At 46.0% G+C, this 13,019-nt stretch overlaps 1 protein-coding gene across 1 annotated transcript in view; it reads right to left on the reverse strand.

The window, feature by feature from the left end:
• Positions 1 to 2,309: 2,309 nt before the first annotated feature.
• The window catches only part of LOC122260718 (uncharacterized), a 269,854-nt gene continuing 259,144 nt past the window's right edge, over positions 2,310 to 13,019 (reverse strand). The window contains exons 4-7 of the mRNA XM_086556521.1: positions 12,766 to 12,906; positions 9,753 to 9,956; positions 6,940 to 7,138; positions 2,310 to 6,540 (exon numbers count right to left, since the gene is read on the reverse strand). Coding sequence (XP_086412647.1) covers positions 4,433 to 6,540; positions 6,940 to 7,138; positions 9,753 to 9,956; positions 12,766 to 12,906 — 2,652 coding nt within the window. The 3' untranslated portion in view covers positions 2,310 to 4,432. The remainder of the gene's footprint in view (positions 6,541 to 6,939; positions 7,139 to 9,752; positions 9,957 to 12,765; positions 12,907 to 13,019) is intronic.

A 13,019-nucleotide genomic window follows, 5' to 3' on the forward strand; every position in this document is an offset into this window, starting at 1 on the left:
TAAATGTAGCCCGTAATTTTCTGCTTAACAAGCACGAATTCTGACTTCTTAAAGGCAATGCATATCGACATCCTCAGAGTGAAGATATTGCGAGAGAGTTGCCTTGAGTTTATGCAACCTGTTAATATTGCAAATACATTTCAAATAGTTGCTTTGAGCCATCAGTTGTCATTTGACCATTTTCCAAGGTCCACCATCGGATGCAAAAATGCGGTCGGTGTGGGCTGTAGTCGCTCCAGGAGGAAGGTGAACATCCTTTCCTGGAATTTAGATTGTTGGGCCATTTGTTGTTGCATCATGAACATCATCTGGCCCTGCTGGTTCATCATCAGTTTCATCTGCTTTATCAGCATTTTTAGCAGTTCCTTTGTCTCGCTGTTGGACTCTTGTTTATCTTGTTGTAACGTGTTTTTTTTTTTTTTTTTTTTTTGGTGTGCTCCCGTTGATGCTGGTGCTATGGATGGTTTTTTTTTAAGGGGTTGGAATTCCCATTAAGGCAAGAAGCTGGGTTGGAATCCCTGTCAGGGAGGATTACTTGATTTTCTCTCTCTCTCTCTCTTTCTCTTGCTCTTTCTCTCTCTCTATCAGATAATAAGCGCATAATGCAGAATTTCCATTATGCTCTTGGCGGCAGTTCACACATTTTCGAGGGATATTTTTCCCTTCGTAAATCTTTTCTGCACATTTTGCGCTTGTATGGGTGAGAACGCAGTATCGACACCGCGACGTGCTCTGTGGCTCCACTTTGAGCAGTTTGAGCAAAACGAGGTGAGGGACTTGCAGACGGCACACCTAAAGGGTGCCATACCTTTAACCAGTTTGACTGATTTGGGGATTAGCTCCCCCTCGGGCGCCAAGACAACCCGCTGGGCCATCTTCTCATTTATTTTTAAACTCCTTGCATTTAAATTACTCCCATTGTGTGTCATATCATCGGTCTCGACTTCCTTTGGGACGTCGAACACGATAAGGTTTTTGTGCATTTTCCTTTTCCGAAGACTTTTTTTCGAGGATTTCTCCCTTTGTTCCAACGGCTGTTATCAGTGCAAGAATTGTTTCCTTCTTACGGTGATCGTATGTATTGTTTCGGCCATTTTTTTAGTTCCAATGATCCTTTGATTGTATTGTAAGGATCCAATTTTAAAGTTTGGTGTACCCAGCGATATTTACCTCCGTGAGTTCGGAGTTTACTTTCTTTTTTTGAAATGGATACAGAGTTGTTGGGGGGGAGGATAATTTCTACAGAGGTGTCATCTAACTGCTGCCTCTTTGCTTTTTTTATTCCCTAATTCTTTCTCTCCTTTTGGTCAGCGCTGGCACCGCCACCACCACCACCTATGTCCACTTCACAGAGTTTCCATCACTTGCACAGTGGCGGCCATTGTTCTAGAAAGGGGCGGGGTCGTTCTCCGAACACAGAGAGCCCGACCTGAGTGTACTTTGTAAACAGACATAGTCACTCGGGCATACCGCAAAGTCCTCACGTCTGTGGGCATAATGGGGATTTCGCTGATTTAGCTTTTTATGTATGTTCTCTAAATCATCTCAAATCACAAAATGGTATGAAAATAACCATATCACGCACTATTGCATAATTCAACTAACAGGTTTGCGGAGACCCGATTATCAAGGTGACACGAATCCTTGAATAATAGGTCACGAAAGAGGTCACGGTACCACACCCTCACACTGCGGTGACACGGCGGTAATTGTCGAGTTGAGCCGCAAGACTAGATGTAAAGGTCATTTATAAGAGCAACCATCCAACGACCCTAGACTATATATGGGCATTACGGGAGTGACTTTATATGATCAACTGAACATGCGCACGGGCGTGAATACTCGGAGAAAAAGAAAAAATGTGAATATTAAATGTAAAAAGCTACTCGGAATATAAATTATATTCATTGCATTGTGTATATATTATAGTCAATGAAATTGCTATATAGCATTGATTAAAATTATTTTGATAGGGTATTTTGGATAGGAGAAGGGATGGGACTAGTTATTAGTTAAATGAAGGATTTATCCGAAACGGTTTTCCAACTCATTGCTCATATATTTATTACTTCAAATTATTTATTTTAACGTTGTTTAAGAAGTACAAAGTTCATTGCTAGTATCATGATTTCTCATTACTATGTGATAGATAATTCAGTATTGATTGCTTTACTTACTAGAATCAGAAGCGGTATATTTAGTCATTTCAGTAAAAATACGTGGAAATCTTTAATCCTAAATATATATGTATATATATAAAAAAAAACTTCAGCTAATACACAAAAAAGGATATGGTGAATACGTCAATAATCGGAAAACAATTTTATTAATATATGTACAAACCCTTAACCAAAAGCCATTCTCATATATTACAATCCTTATGAACATTCTGCTTTAGCAATATAAACACATTTATAATCTACGAACTTACAATAATAAAAAGGCATAGACTACATGTAATATACAACAATCAAAATAAATACAGAAATGTACAGTGTTTGAGTCATTTTCCACTCATTAATAAGTGATAGGTAATCTCTATGGACACTGCTATACAAAACATTAAAAATACTGAATACAAGACGTGAGTAATATGTCGCAAGTATATATATGTATGTATATATATGTGTGTATGTGTGTGTGTGTGTGTGTGTGTGTGTGTGTGTGTGTGTGTGTGTGTGTGTGTGTGTGTGTGTGTGTGTGTGTGTGTGTGTGTGTGTGTGTGTGTGTGTGTGTGTGTGTGTGTGTGTGTGTGTGTGTGTGTGTGTGTGTGCGAGTGTGTGTGTGCGCGTGTGCAACAGGTGGGTTGTGTCAACGAGTAGCCAGATTAAGCTGCAATATGCAACAGCTGCCACATCATAGGGTGAATTTATTGTGATTAACTTTTCCCTTTTTTCACTAGCATTCTTGTGAATCGAATGCGACTATTGTATATATATATGACGAGTAATATGATATCTTATATTCTCTGATGATGTGAATACAATAAACCTAATATACTTAAAACTGGAAATTAGTCACACATTTACAAAGGATAATAAAAAAAAAACGATAAAGCTTAGTTACTCGTGTCAAAGAGGTCAAAGTCAATGACAAAGTAAGATGACCAGTTTAATAATAATGATAATATTAATCTCGGTCGGCATCCAATAGCACTCTCTATTTCAGCCCACATGTTTTGGAAATGTATGTGGAAGGTCTATCGAGTATCATAATTGTACGTGTACTTAATTAATAATAATGTGGGGGGTAGGGGGGTAACCGCTCTTATCAGAATTTTGATTTACTTAAAGAGAGTGAGAGTAAGAGTGAGATTGACGGGTGTAAAATCGAGGGTGTTCTAGCTATGTTATGTTCACTTCTTCATTCGTCTGTAACTCGATCTGTTGTCTATCTACACAGCCACTGTTTATTAAATAGGTTGATGATAAGGTCATCTCATAAAAAAAAACCTTTTTGACGATACTGATGTCGAATGGGAATGGGAAATTTCTGTTGCGGAGTTGTAAGTAAAGTACCCATTACAGCGAACGTAATTAATACTGGGCACAGTAGATAACAAGGATTATACTCATTACATTACACCCAAACGATGCTTCACGTGTAACTAATATGTAAATATTTGGATGCCAACCTTAGCTAAACTGGGCAGATTATGTGTCGCTATGAAATTGTATCTTTTTTTATCTATTTATTTATTTTTTAAATCTTGTAAGTCATTCATTTCAGGTAATATTGACTATAAATAATACTCAGGTATGTCTCAACAGACAGCATAATTATTCTTCCACATTGCTAATCGCAGTTCAGTCTTGGAAGACATTATTTGGCACTTCAGTTAGACTGCAGTTATATATATAGAAGGGTTTTGAACTAACATACTATCCTACTACAGTACATGTGGCCAGTATGTTGGGTGGATGTTGAGCCGGATGATGTCACAGCAACATTCCTTGGCCTCTCTGCAATTTATCGGGATGATGATGTTGATGTTGATGTTTATTTTTTCACAGCCCAATGTTCACCTTAGAAACTGCTACTTATTGTATAACACAATTCTCGAATTTAAATTTCGGCATGAATAACATTCAATCTTGGTGCACATTAATGCCAGACTCCGAGATTTTATCATTAGGATGATTAACATGAATGAGCACATTATTTTATATATTCAATGCATGTTGTATGTATAATACGACAGTCCATGAATAGAATATTTTTTTTTGTTTATGATGTGTGTGGCACTGTCCAACAATACTGGTGCGGCAAGGTCCTCAGTTGGCTCTCTCCCAAAGAGAGTGCCACCAGAACCACGAGGTAGGCAGCTCTGCAGCCACAAATATAAAGCGCGAGACGAAAATAGAGCACTACTCTGTCACTACTAAGCGCACTTGGCTGCTGCATAGCTAGAGATAAGTGGCACACCAAGCCATCAGGAGATAATACAGTTTTTGTCCTTTTCTCCGAACCTCTTGCGAGTGGAGGGAGAACCTGGTGGTTGAGTGCTTCCAGCTTGCCGTCTAGCGTATGCCAGGGCATCATTAGGCACATAACTTATACGAACGCCGCCGTAGGCTCTCCTCGGAGGGAGCTCGTAGTCGAACTCATCAGAGGAAGAGGAGGAGCACGTGGAGCACACAGACTCGTGGTCCCAATCCGCATCTTCCAGCCCTGGCGCTGAGGGTGTCTTTCGTGGGGTTCTATTCGCAGCCGAAGGTTCCGAGCCGGAATACGAGCGTGACCTTGGGAAGCCGTTAGAGCCATGCCCTCGGTGGTGTCGCGACCGACGGCTCCTGGTGGAGCCTTCGGCTGGTGACACCTCTAAGGCCGTCGGAGCTGAGCCCGAAGAGGATGTCGACGACGAGGAGTCCCGAGGGTCGCGCGCCGAGTGCTGGCGGCTCGGAGGTTCCACGCCGACTTGAGCTGGATCGAATCGCACGGATCGATTGTGTCTGTCTTTATGTCGAGAGGAGAGTGAGCTTTTTCTTGGCGCTCCAGGGGTAGGGGTCGCCGAAGGAGACGTGGAGGCAGAGGATTCCCCGTGCTGACTTAAATCTGGCATAGACACGTGGGCAGGAGAGGCGCGCCCTTTGGTGGCTTCTTCAGATGCCAACAGCGCCTCGAGATTAAGGTCTGACATCGCCGAGAGGTCCAAAGGCTGACGACGTGCAGCGTTGGACAACAGCTCTGAGTTTTGCAAGAGTGATTCTAAGGTTCCAGGGGAAGAAGTTGCAGCTACTTCACGCAAGAGATTGATTCCTTGCTCGGCAAGAATGCGGCCCAGGGAGCGCTCTAGCACCAGACGATCGAGTCCTGCTCCCACGAGCTCAACTCCACGCTGTACTTTATCAGCTGGTACGTTTTCCTCGCCCGTAGGAGTGGATGTCAACGGCTGACCAGGCAGAGGAGGAGGGGAGTGTGGGCTCGTTTGGCAGGAGGAAGAAACGGTGCTTCCATCCGCACCTCTAAACTCTAAAGCACGTCGACCCACTTTGGGAGACTGCTGGAGTTGCAAGGCTTTACGACCCATTTTGGGGGATCGCATGAGGGGGTTTGCTTGCGCTTGTCCCCTCACCTCTTCACTGGTCACTGCAGCCAAAGATCGGTTGCCCGGTCGAGGAGAGCCAATCTCCGAGGGAGCTCGAGACCCTCCAATCTCGGAAGGCACCCTGGATGACCCAGCTTCCGACGGCCCATGAGGAGACTCGATATTATGTCTGTGATTCTCGTTTCTCGGCGAATGCGCACACTGCAGGCGCGGCGATCGTGGGGAGCGTGGCGATACCGGTGACGCAACCTCGTTGGGTCTGTGTTGCCCTTGGTTATCAGCTGATAAAGCAGACCCCGGTGAGCGTGGACTAGAGACACTTGGTGGCGGAGGATAGCTGTTGGGCTGAGCGACGCCGTGGATGCCGGACATGGAGGGCTCTCTCGAGAGGGCGGGCGCATGACGTGTTCTCTGCATGTCGCGGATTTGGAAAGAGTTGTCACGTGTGATGCGAGGCTGGGGCCCGGTGACGCTGGACGGCTTTCTGCTGAGGAGGGGCGATCGCGGGCCGCTCGCCTCGCCCTTGTCGCTGCTATTGTCCGTGAGGGGCGACGTGGGCAGCGCGCGCCGTCGCATCTTCGGCGACTTGGACACCACCTGCACGTCCGGCAACGGCGACTTGATCCCTCGACGTCCTGGGAGCGGGGAAGCGCCGTCGCTCAGGTCGGACGTCGACTCGTGGTTGAGGTGCCTCGCTGGGCGTGGCGCCCGCGGGGACGTCAGCGTCGAGTCCGAGGCGTCGTACGAGAGGGAGGACCTCCGCTCCAGCCCCGTCGACGGCCGCAGCAGCTGCGTCGGAGCCTGAGGCCCCACGGGCGTGTTGGCGTTGCTGTCGGAGGGCGTCGGAGGCTCACCCTTGCTGCAGGCGATGGAGCAGAAGATGGCCCCACGGCGTGGCAGGAAGGGGCGGCCCAGCAGGGAGGCGTGGCACGTGTGGCAGCAGAAGCAGTCCTCGGTGGCATGCCAGTGCTGGCCTTCGTGGGTCATTTGACCTGAAACAAGAGGGACGTCTCACGTTAACACTTTAACAAAAGGATAAAAATCCATAGTACATATTTGCATAGCTCACCAAAGCCTTCTACCATGAACGAACTTTCACAACTACATTCCAATATCACCAGTATCCTATTAAAACATCACCAAAACCCTATCATGAAGATAAAAAAAAAAACCCTCACGCAAAATCACCAACATCATCTCAAATCCCCCACCCCCACCTACCCCCTCCCCCTCCCCCTCCCCCTCCCCCCCTCCACCCTACCCCCTACCCCTTCCCCTCCACCCTACCCCCTACCCCTTCCCCTCCACCCTACCCCCTACCCCTTCCCCTCCACCCTCCCCCTTCCCCTTCCCTTCCCCCTTCCCCCGCCCCCCCCCCCCCCATACAGTACCTTGATCGACGCCGATGGGTTCCCCGCAGGTGTCGCAATACTCTGCGAACATGGCGTCGAAGCAGTGGAGGCAGAAGGGGCGTCCGTCCCTCATGATGTATCTCTGTCCTCCCAGCTGGCGGTCACACTCGAAGCAGGCGAAGTGCTTCATGTGCCAGGCTCGCCCCTCGGCCTCGGTGCACTCGTCGGCGAGAATGATCTGTCGGGAGGGGATTGGGGTTAGTGATTGTGACTGGGGGGAATGGACGGTAGGGTGGGTCTTGAGGATTGGAATCACCCGTGGATGTGGTTTGGATGAGGTTGGATATTCGTGTTTATGGATAAGTAGCTCGTGTATAGGGAATCGGGTGGAAGTATATTGTATAAGGGATTTTCTTTCGTATCGTTTAGATAATAATAAAAAATAAATAAATAAATGCTATTTTTGAGTGAAATTATGGAATCCGGGGTCTTGGTAAGGCTATTAAATCTCTAGGAAAGTTTTAATTGTCATATAAATAGAGGAAACTGTTTAAATAACAATTAGTAATCTGATTTTCACTCGCAGATTCAGAAACATAGCTCACATTCTCCACACACGTACACACATAAAAATCCCCTTCTAATCCCCCTTTTTATATTGACATAATATCAACACTAATCAAATATATTAACCGTAAATCCGATGACATACACTAGAAAAGTATGCATAACTCTGGTCATACACACACACACACACACACACACACACACACACACACACACACACACACACACACACACACACACACACACACACACACACACACAAATATACAAAAAAAAAAAAAAAATACATCAATATTTCCCAAATATATAACCAACAACCAAACAAACAAACAACCAAAAAAGCAGCACGCCATTACAACACAAGGAGCCGAATCAGTAGATCATGAAACGTACGAATACCTCGGGATGTAATCTCCCCAGCCATCAGGATTATAACTCTTCAGGGCCAAGCCACGACCGGTGCCATACATCAACGTTATGACACGAGGGAACCACAATAAACACCTCCCCCCCTTCCTCCCCTTCCCCCTTCTCCCCCTTCCAACTCCTCCAAGAGCCAGTCCCCCCCCCCCCCCCCCCCCACCCTTCATACCGTTCACACTTCTCCTCCAGTCCCCCTCCTCCTTTCCAACTCCTCAAAGAGCCATTCCCTTCTATTCTATCGTCCACTGAGCTCCCCCTATCCTAATGGCTCTATCCCCAACCTACAATTCCCTTTCCCATCCCTATTTTTTTTTTACTCTATCCCTCTATTCTTCCTCTGGTTCGCTCTTTCTCTATCCCTCCTCTTCAACTCCATCTCATCCGCTCTATCTAATGATCCTTCCCTTCTTTCCCCTTATCGTTCTATCCCCATCTCCCTTTCCTTTCCCTTCCCTTCCCTTCCTTCCCCTCCCCCTCTTAAGTTAAAACTGAGAGGGAATAATTTGAGTGGTAGAACACACACACACACACACACACACACACACACACACACACACACACACACACACACACACACACACACACACACACCCCCCCCCCCCACACACACACAACCCCTACCCTCTCCCACACACACACAAACACCCCCACCCCCTCCCACACACACACAACCCCCCCCCCCCCCCCCCCCCCACACACACAACCCTCCCTCCCCACACACACACACACAACCCCCCCTCCCACACACACACAACCCCCCCTCACCCTCCCTCCCCCCACACACACGCACGCACGCAAACAAACTTGGGCCATAACCGAGCGAAAGGGTAATTCGCCTTGTCATTATTTCCCTGGGTAAATGAGCAGGCCGTTACAGACAGACCTCATCCTCTTTTCCCTTCTCTAATTAAGAACGATGTCTCTTACTCTTGGCACGTACGCATTTAATCAACACGGTTTCGGGCTTTCGACGCCCCCCCCCCCTCTTCCCCCGCTCTTTCTCTCTCTCTCTCTCTCCCCCACCCCCCATCTTCCAACTCCTAGTTTCTTCCCTCTCTCTCTCTCTCTCTCTCTCTCTCTCTCTCTCTCTCTCTCTCTCTCTCTCTCTCTCTCTCTCTCTCTCTCTCTCTCTCTCTCTCTCTCTCTCTCTCTCTCTCTCTCTCTCTCTCTCTCTCTCTCTCTCCCCACCACCCCCCACCATCCAACTCCTAGTTATTCTAAGACCTAACTTACTCCCCTACCCCACCCCATCCCTAAAAAAAAAATAATAATAAATAAATAAATAAATAAATAAATAAATAATAATCCCGTGTTCTTCAAGAAGACGAAGAAGAAGAAGAAGAAGAAGAATCTAGAAAATATGGCACTATGAACTGCAAAAGACCTAACGAGGTAACCGACTCATTACGAAGAAGAGGTCTCTCGGGCCGAGCCATATCGGCCGACGGGGAAATTCCGGTTCGGAGACTCTTGGGAATTTTGCATTTTTTTTTATTTTGGGGTCGATTCTCTTTGTAGTAATGGTGTGGTGATCATAACGAAGACAATGGCGATGATGATGATGATGATGGTGATAGATGGTGATGGTGATGGTGGTGTTGATGATAATTGGCGATACATGATGGTGGTGGTGATGATGATAATTGGTGATACATGATGATGGGGTAGTGATGGTGATGATGATAATATGATGATAATTGGTGATAGATAGTGATGGTGATGATGATTGGCGATACATAGTAGTAGCAGTAGTGGTGGTGGTGATGATAACGATAATACATTCCAGATCCGACCCCTTCCACACCAACAGACACGCACACACGCACACAAAAAAAACACAAATCCTTCGAAAAATCCCCTACCTCGTCGCAAGCGGCACAGCGCGGCTTGAGGCTCTCGGCGTGGTGCCTCCCGCAGTAGAGATGGGCGTCCTTCCAGAAGTAGATGAGGTCCACCAGCAGCTCCTTGCACACGTGGCAGTTGAAGCAAGCAGGATGCCAGCAGGCGTTGGGTCCTGCTCGGGCCGCTACCACCGCGATGTCCCCGCCGCTCACACTCTCCCCGCACTGGAAGGAAAGAAGGAAGGATGAGTATGGGTGAGTCTGTGAGTTTGTCTGTCTGTGTGTGTGTCTTGTGAGTTTGTGAATCTTGTCTGTCTGTCTGTCTGTCTGTCTGTGAGTCTTGTCTGTCTGTCTGTGAGTCTGTGAGTTTGTCTGTCTGTGAGTCTTGTCTGTCTGTGAGTCTTGTCTGTCTGTCTGTGAGTTTGTCTGTGAGTCTTGTCTGTCTGTCTGTCTGTCTGTGAGTCTTGTCTGTCTGTGAGTTTGTCTGTCTGTCTGTCTGTGTGTGTGTGTGTGTGTCTGTCTGTGAGTATGTGTCTGTCTGTCTGTCTGTGAGTCTTGTCTGTCTGTCTGTGAGTCTTGTCTGTCTGTCTGTCTGTCTGTGAGTTTGTCTATCTGTCTGTGAGTCTTGTCTGTCTGTCTGTCTGTGAGTTTGTCTGTCTGTCTGTGAGTCTTGTCTGTCTGTAAGTTTGTCTGTGATTTTGTCTGTCTGTCTGTGAGTCTTGTCTGTCTGTGAGTCTGTTTGTCTGTCTGTTTGTTTGTCTGTCTGTTTGTCTGTGAGTCTTGTCTGTTTGTTTGTCTGTCTGGGAGTCTTGTCTGTCTGTCTGTGAGTCTTGTCTGTCTGGGAGTTTGTCTGTCTGTCTGTCTGGGAGTTTGTCTGTTTGTTTGTCTGTCTGTCTGTCTGTCTGTGAGTCTTGTTTGTCTGTCTGTCTGTCTGTGAGTCTTGTTTGTCTGTCTGTCTGTCTGTGAGTCTTGTTTGTCTGTCTGTGAGTCTTGTTTGTCTGTCTGTCTGTCTGTGAGTCTTGTTTGTCTGTCTGTGAGTCTTGTCTGTCTGTCTGTCTGTGAGTTTGTCTGTCTGTCTGTCTGTCTGTGAGTCTTGTCTGTCTGTCTGTCTGTGAGTCTTGTCTGTCTGTCTGTCCGTCTCTATCTAGGCGGGCTGGCTGGCTGGATAGCTGGATAGATGGATGGATGGATGGTTGGAGGGATGGATGGGTGGAATGGGTGTGCTGGGGGAGGTTTTTTATCACTTTTTTTTTTTCAGGGTCTATTATTTTTATTTTGGGAGGGAGGGGGGGGGGGGGAGGGGGGGGAGGGAGGGGGGAGGAGAGGGATGCGAGAGAGTGAGTCAATGAGTGAGAGAGAGAGAGAAGAGAGAGGAGAGAGAGAGAGAGTGAGAAGAGAGAGAGAGAGAGAGAGAGAGTGAGGAGGGGGTAGAGAGGATTATATAATATATATATATATATATAATATATAATATATATATAAGATATAGATCAAGAGAGAATCTCTCTCTCTCCTCAGTATCACACAATCAACAAGAGCACCCCATCCCCCCCCCCCCCCCCCCCCCCCCCTCCCCCTCCTCCTCTCTCTCCTCTCTCCTCCTCTCCTCAACTCCCCTCCCTCCCCCCCCCGGCCCCCCAGAGTCGGCGCCCGCACTCGCCCACCACGCCCAAGGAGCACGCCACCGGGCCCGGCGGTCGCCCCCCCCCCCCCCCCCCCCTCCCCCCCCCCCCTTTCGAGACAGGGGAGTTCAGGAGATGAGCTTCTTGGGACACCGAAGGCTGTCTTCTGAGCACGGAGCTATCTATATATTAGCTATCTAATTGTAATTATTGTTTTATTTTTAATGATTTTTTTTTTTTTTTATTTTTTTTTACTCACATATATAAATATAATTATTTATAATATATATATATATATATATATATATATATATAATATATATATATATATATTGTGATATAGTATATGTATATTGTGGTGTGTGTATATGTAATGTGTGTATGTGTTTATAAATTATTAAATTATTAATTTAAATTATTATATTTTAATATATTAATTAATATTTATAAATATAAATATTATTATATTTATAAATTGATAATTTCTAAAAAATTAAATTTATTATATAAAAATACAATAATAATTTAATATTTTTAGAAAGTTAATATTTCTATAAATAAAAAATATTATGTTTATATCACACAAAATGAATTTTGTGACACACACACATGAACGTAACACTGTATGTTATGCTATATTTGTTTTATTGTATCTATTATGATGGTATTAATATAAGTTACAGGGGTGGAAGTTGAGAAAGAAAAAGAAAGAAGAAGATAGATAATAGACAGGAAGAGGGAGCGAGAAATAAAAAGGAAGAAGAAGAAGAGAAGAGGAGAGAGAGGGAGAGAGAAAAGAGGAGAGATAAAAGAGAAGGGAGGAGAGAAAGAGAGAGGAGAGAAGAAGAGGGAGAGGATAGGGGAGAAGAGGAGAGAGAGAGAGAAGAGAAGGGAGAGAAAGAGAAGAGAGAGAGAGAGAAAGAAGGAAGAGAGAAGAAAAGAGAAGAAGAAGGGAAGAAGAGAGAAGAGAAGAGAGAGAAGGGAAGAGAAGAGAAGAGAAACAGAGAAGAGAAGAGAGGAGAGGAGAAGAGAAGAGAGAAGAAGTGAAAGGAGAGGAGAGAGGGAGGAGGGAGAGAGAGATAGAGAGAAAATAGAGAAAATGAGAAAGAAAGAAAAAGAAGAAGAAGACGAGATAATTGTTAGAAGTGGCAAGGAGATAAACAGTCTGAAGGAGAGAAGAAAATAGCAAGAGGAGAGAGAGAGGGGGGGAGAGGGAGAGGGATAGAGAGAGAGAGAGAAGAGAGAAGAGGAGAAAAGAGAAGGGAGAGCGAAAGAGAAAAGAGAAGGGAGAGCGAGAGAGAGAAAGGATATGGAAGAGAGAGAAGAGAAGAGAGAGAAATACAGAGAGAGAAGAGAAGAGAAAAGATGAAAGAAGAGCAGACCGAATCATAAACACCGGGGCCTGTACTCACATTGGCGCAGGTCATGGTGGAGTGCAGGTTGACGGGGAGCTGCTTGACGGAGCCTCTGCCCAGGGCCTCGCGCTTCCGCTGCGCCGAGAACAGCCGCAGCTCCTTCTTCTCTTCGTCGCTGAGTCCGTTGCAGTACCGCACCTGCGGGAGGGGAGGAAAGGAGGGGAGAGCGTTAGTCGGGCGAGGAGCGGCGAGTAGGATGGGATTTTGGTCATACACGCACGTATGTATGGGAGTACGGATACACACGCACA

This window comes from Penaeus japonicus, unplaced genomic scaffold (assembly GCF_977035675.1).
Source record: "Penaeus japonicus unplaced genomic scaffold, GWHDUDI00000001_assembly GWHDUDI00000032, whole genome shotgun sequence".
Lineage (NCBI taxonomy): Eukaryota > Metazoa > Arthropoda > Malacostraca > Decapoda > Penaeidae > Penaeus > Penaeus japonicus.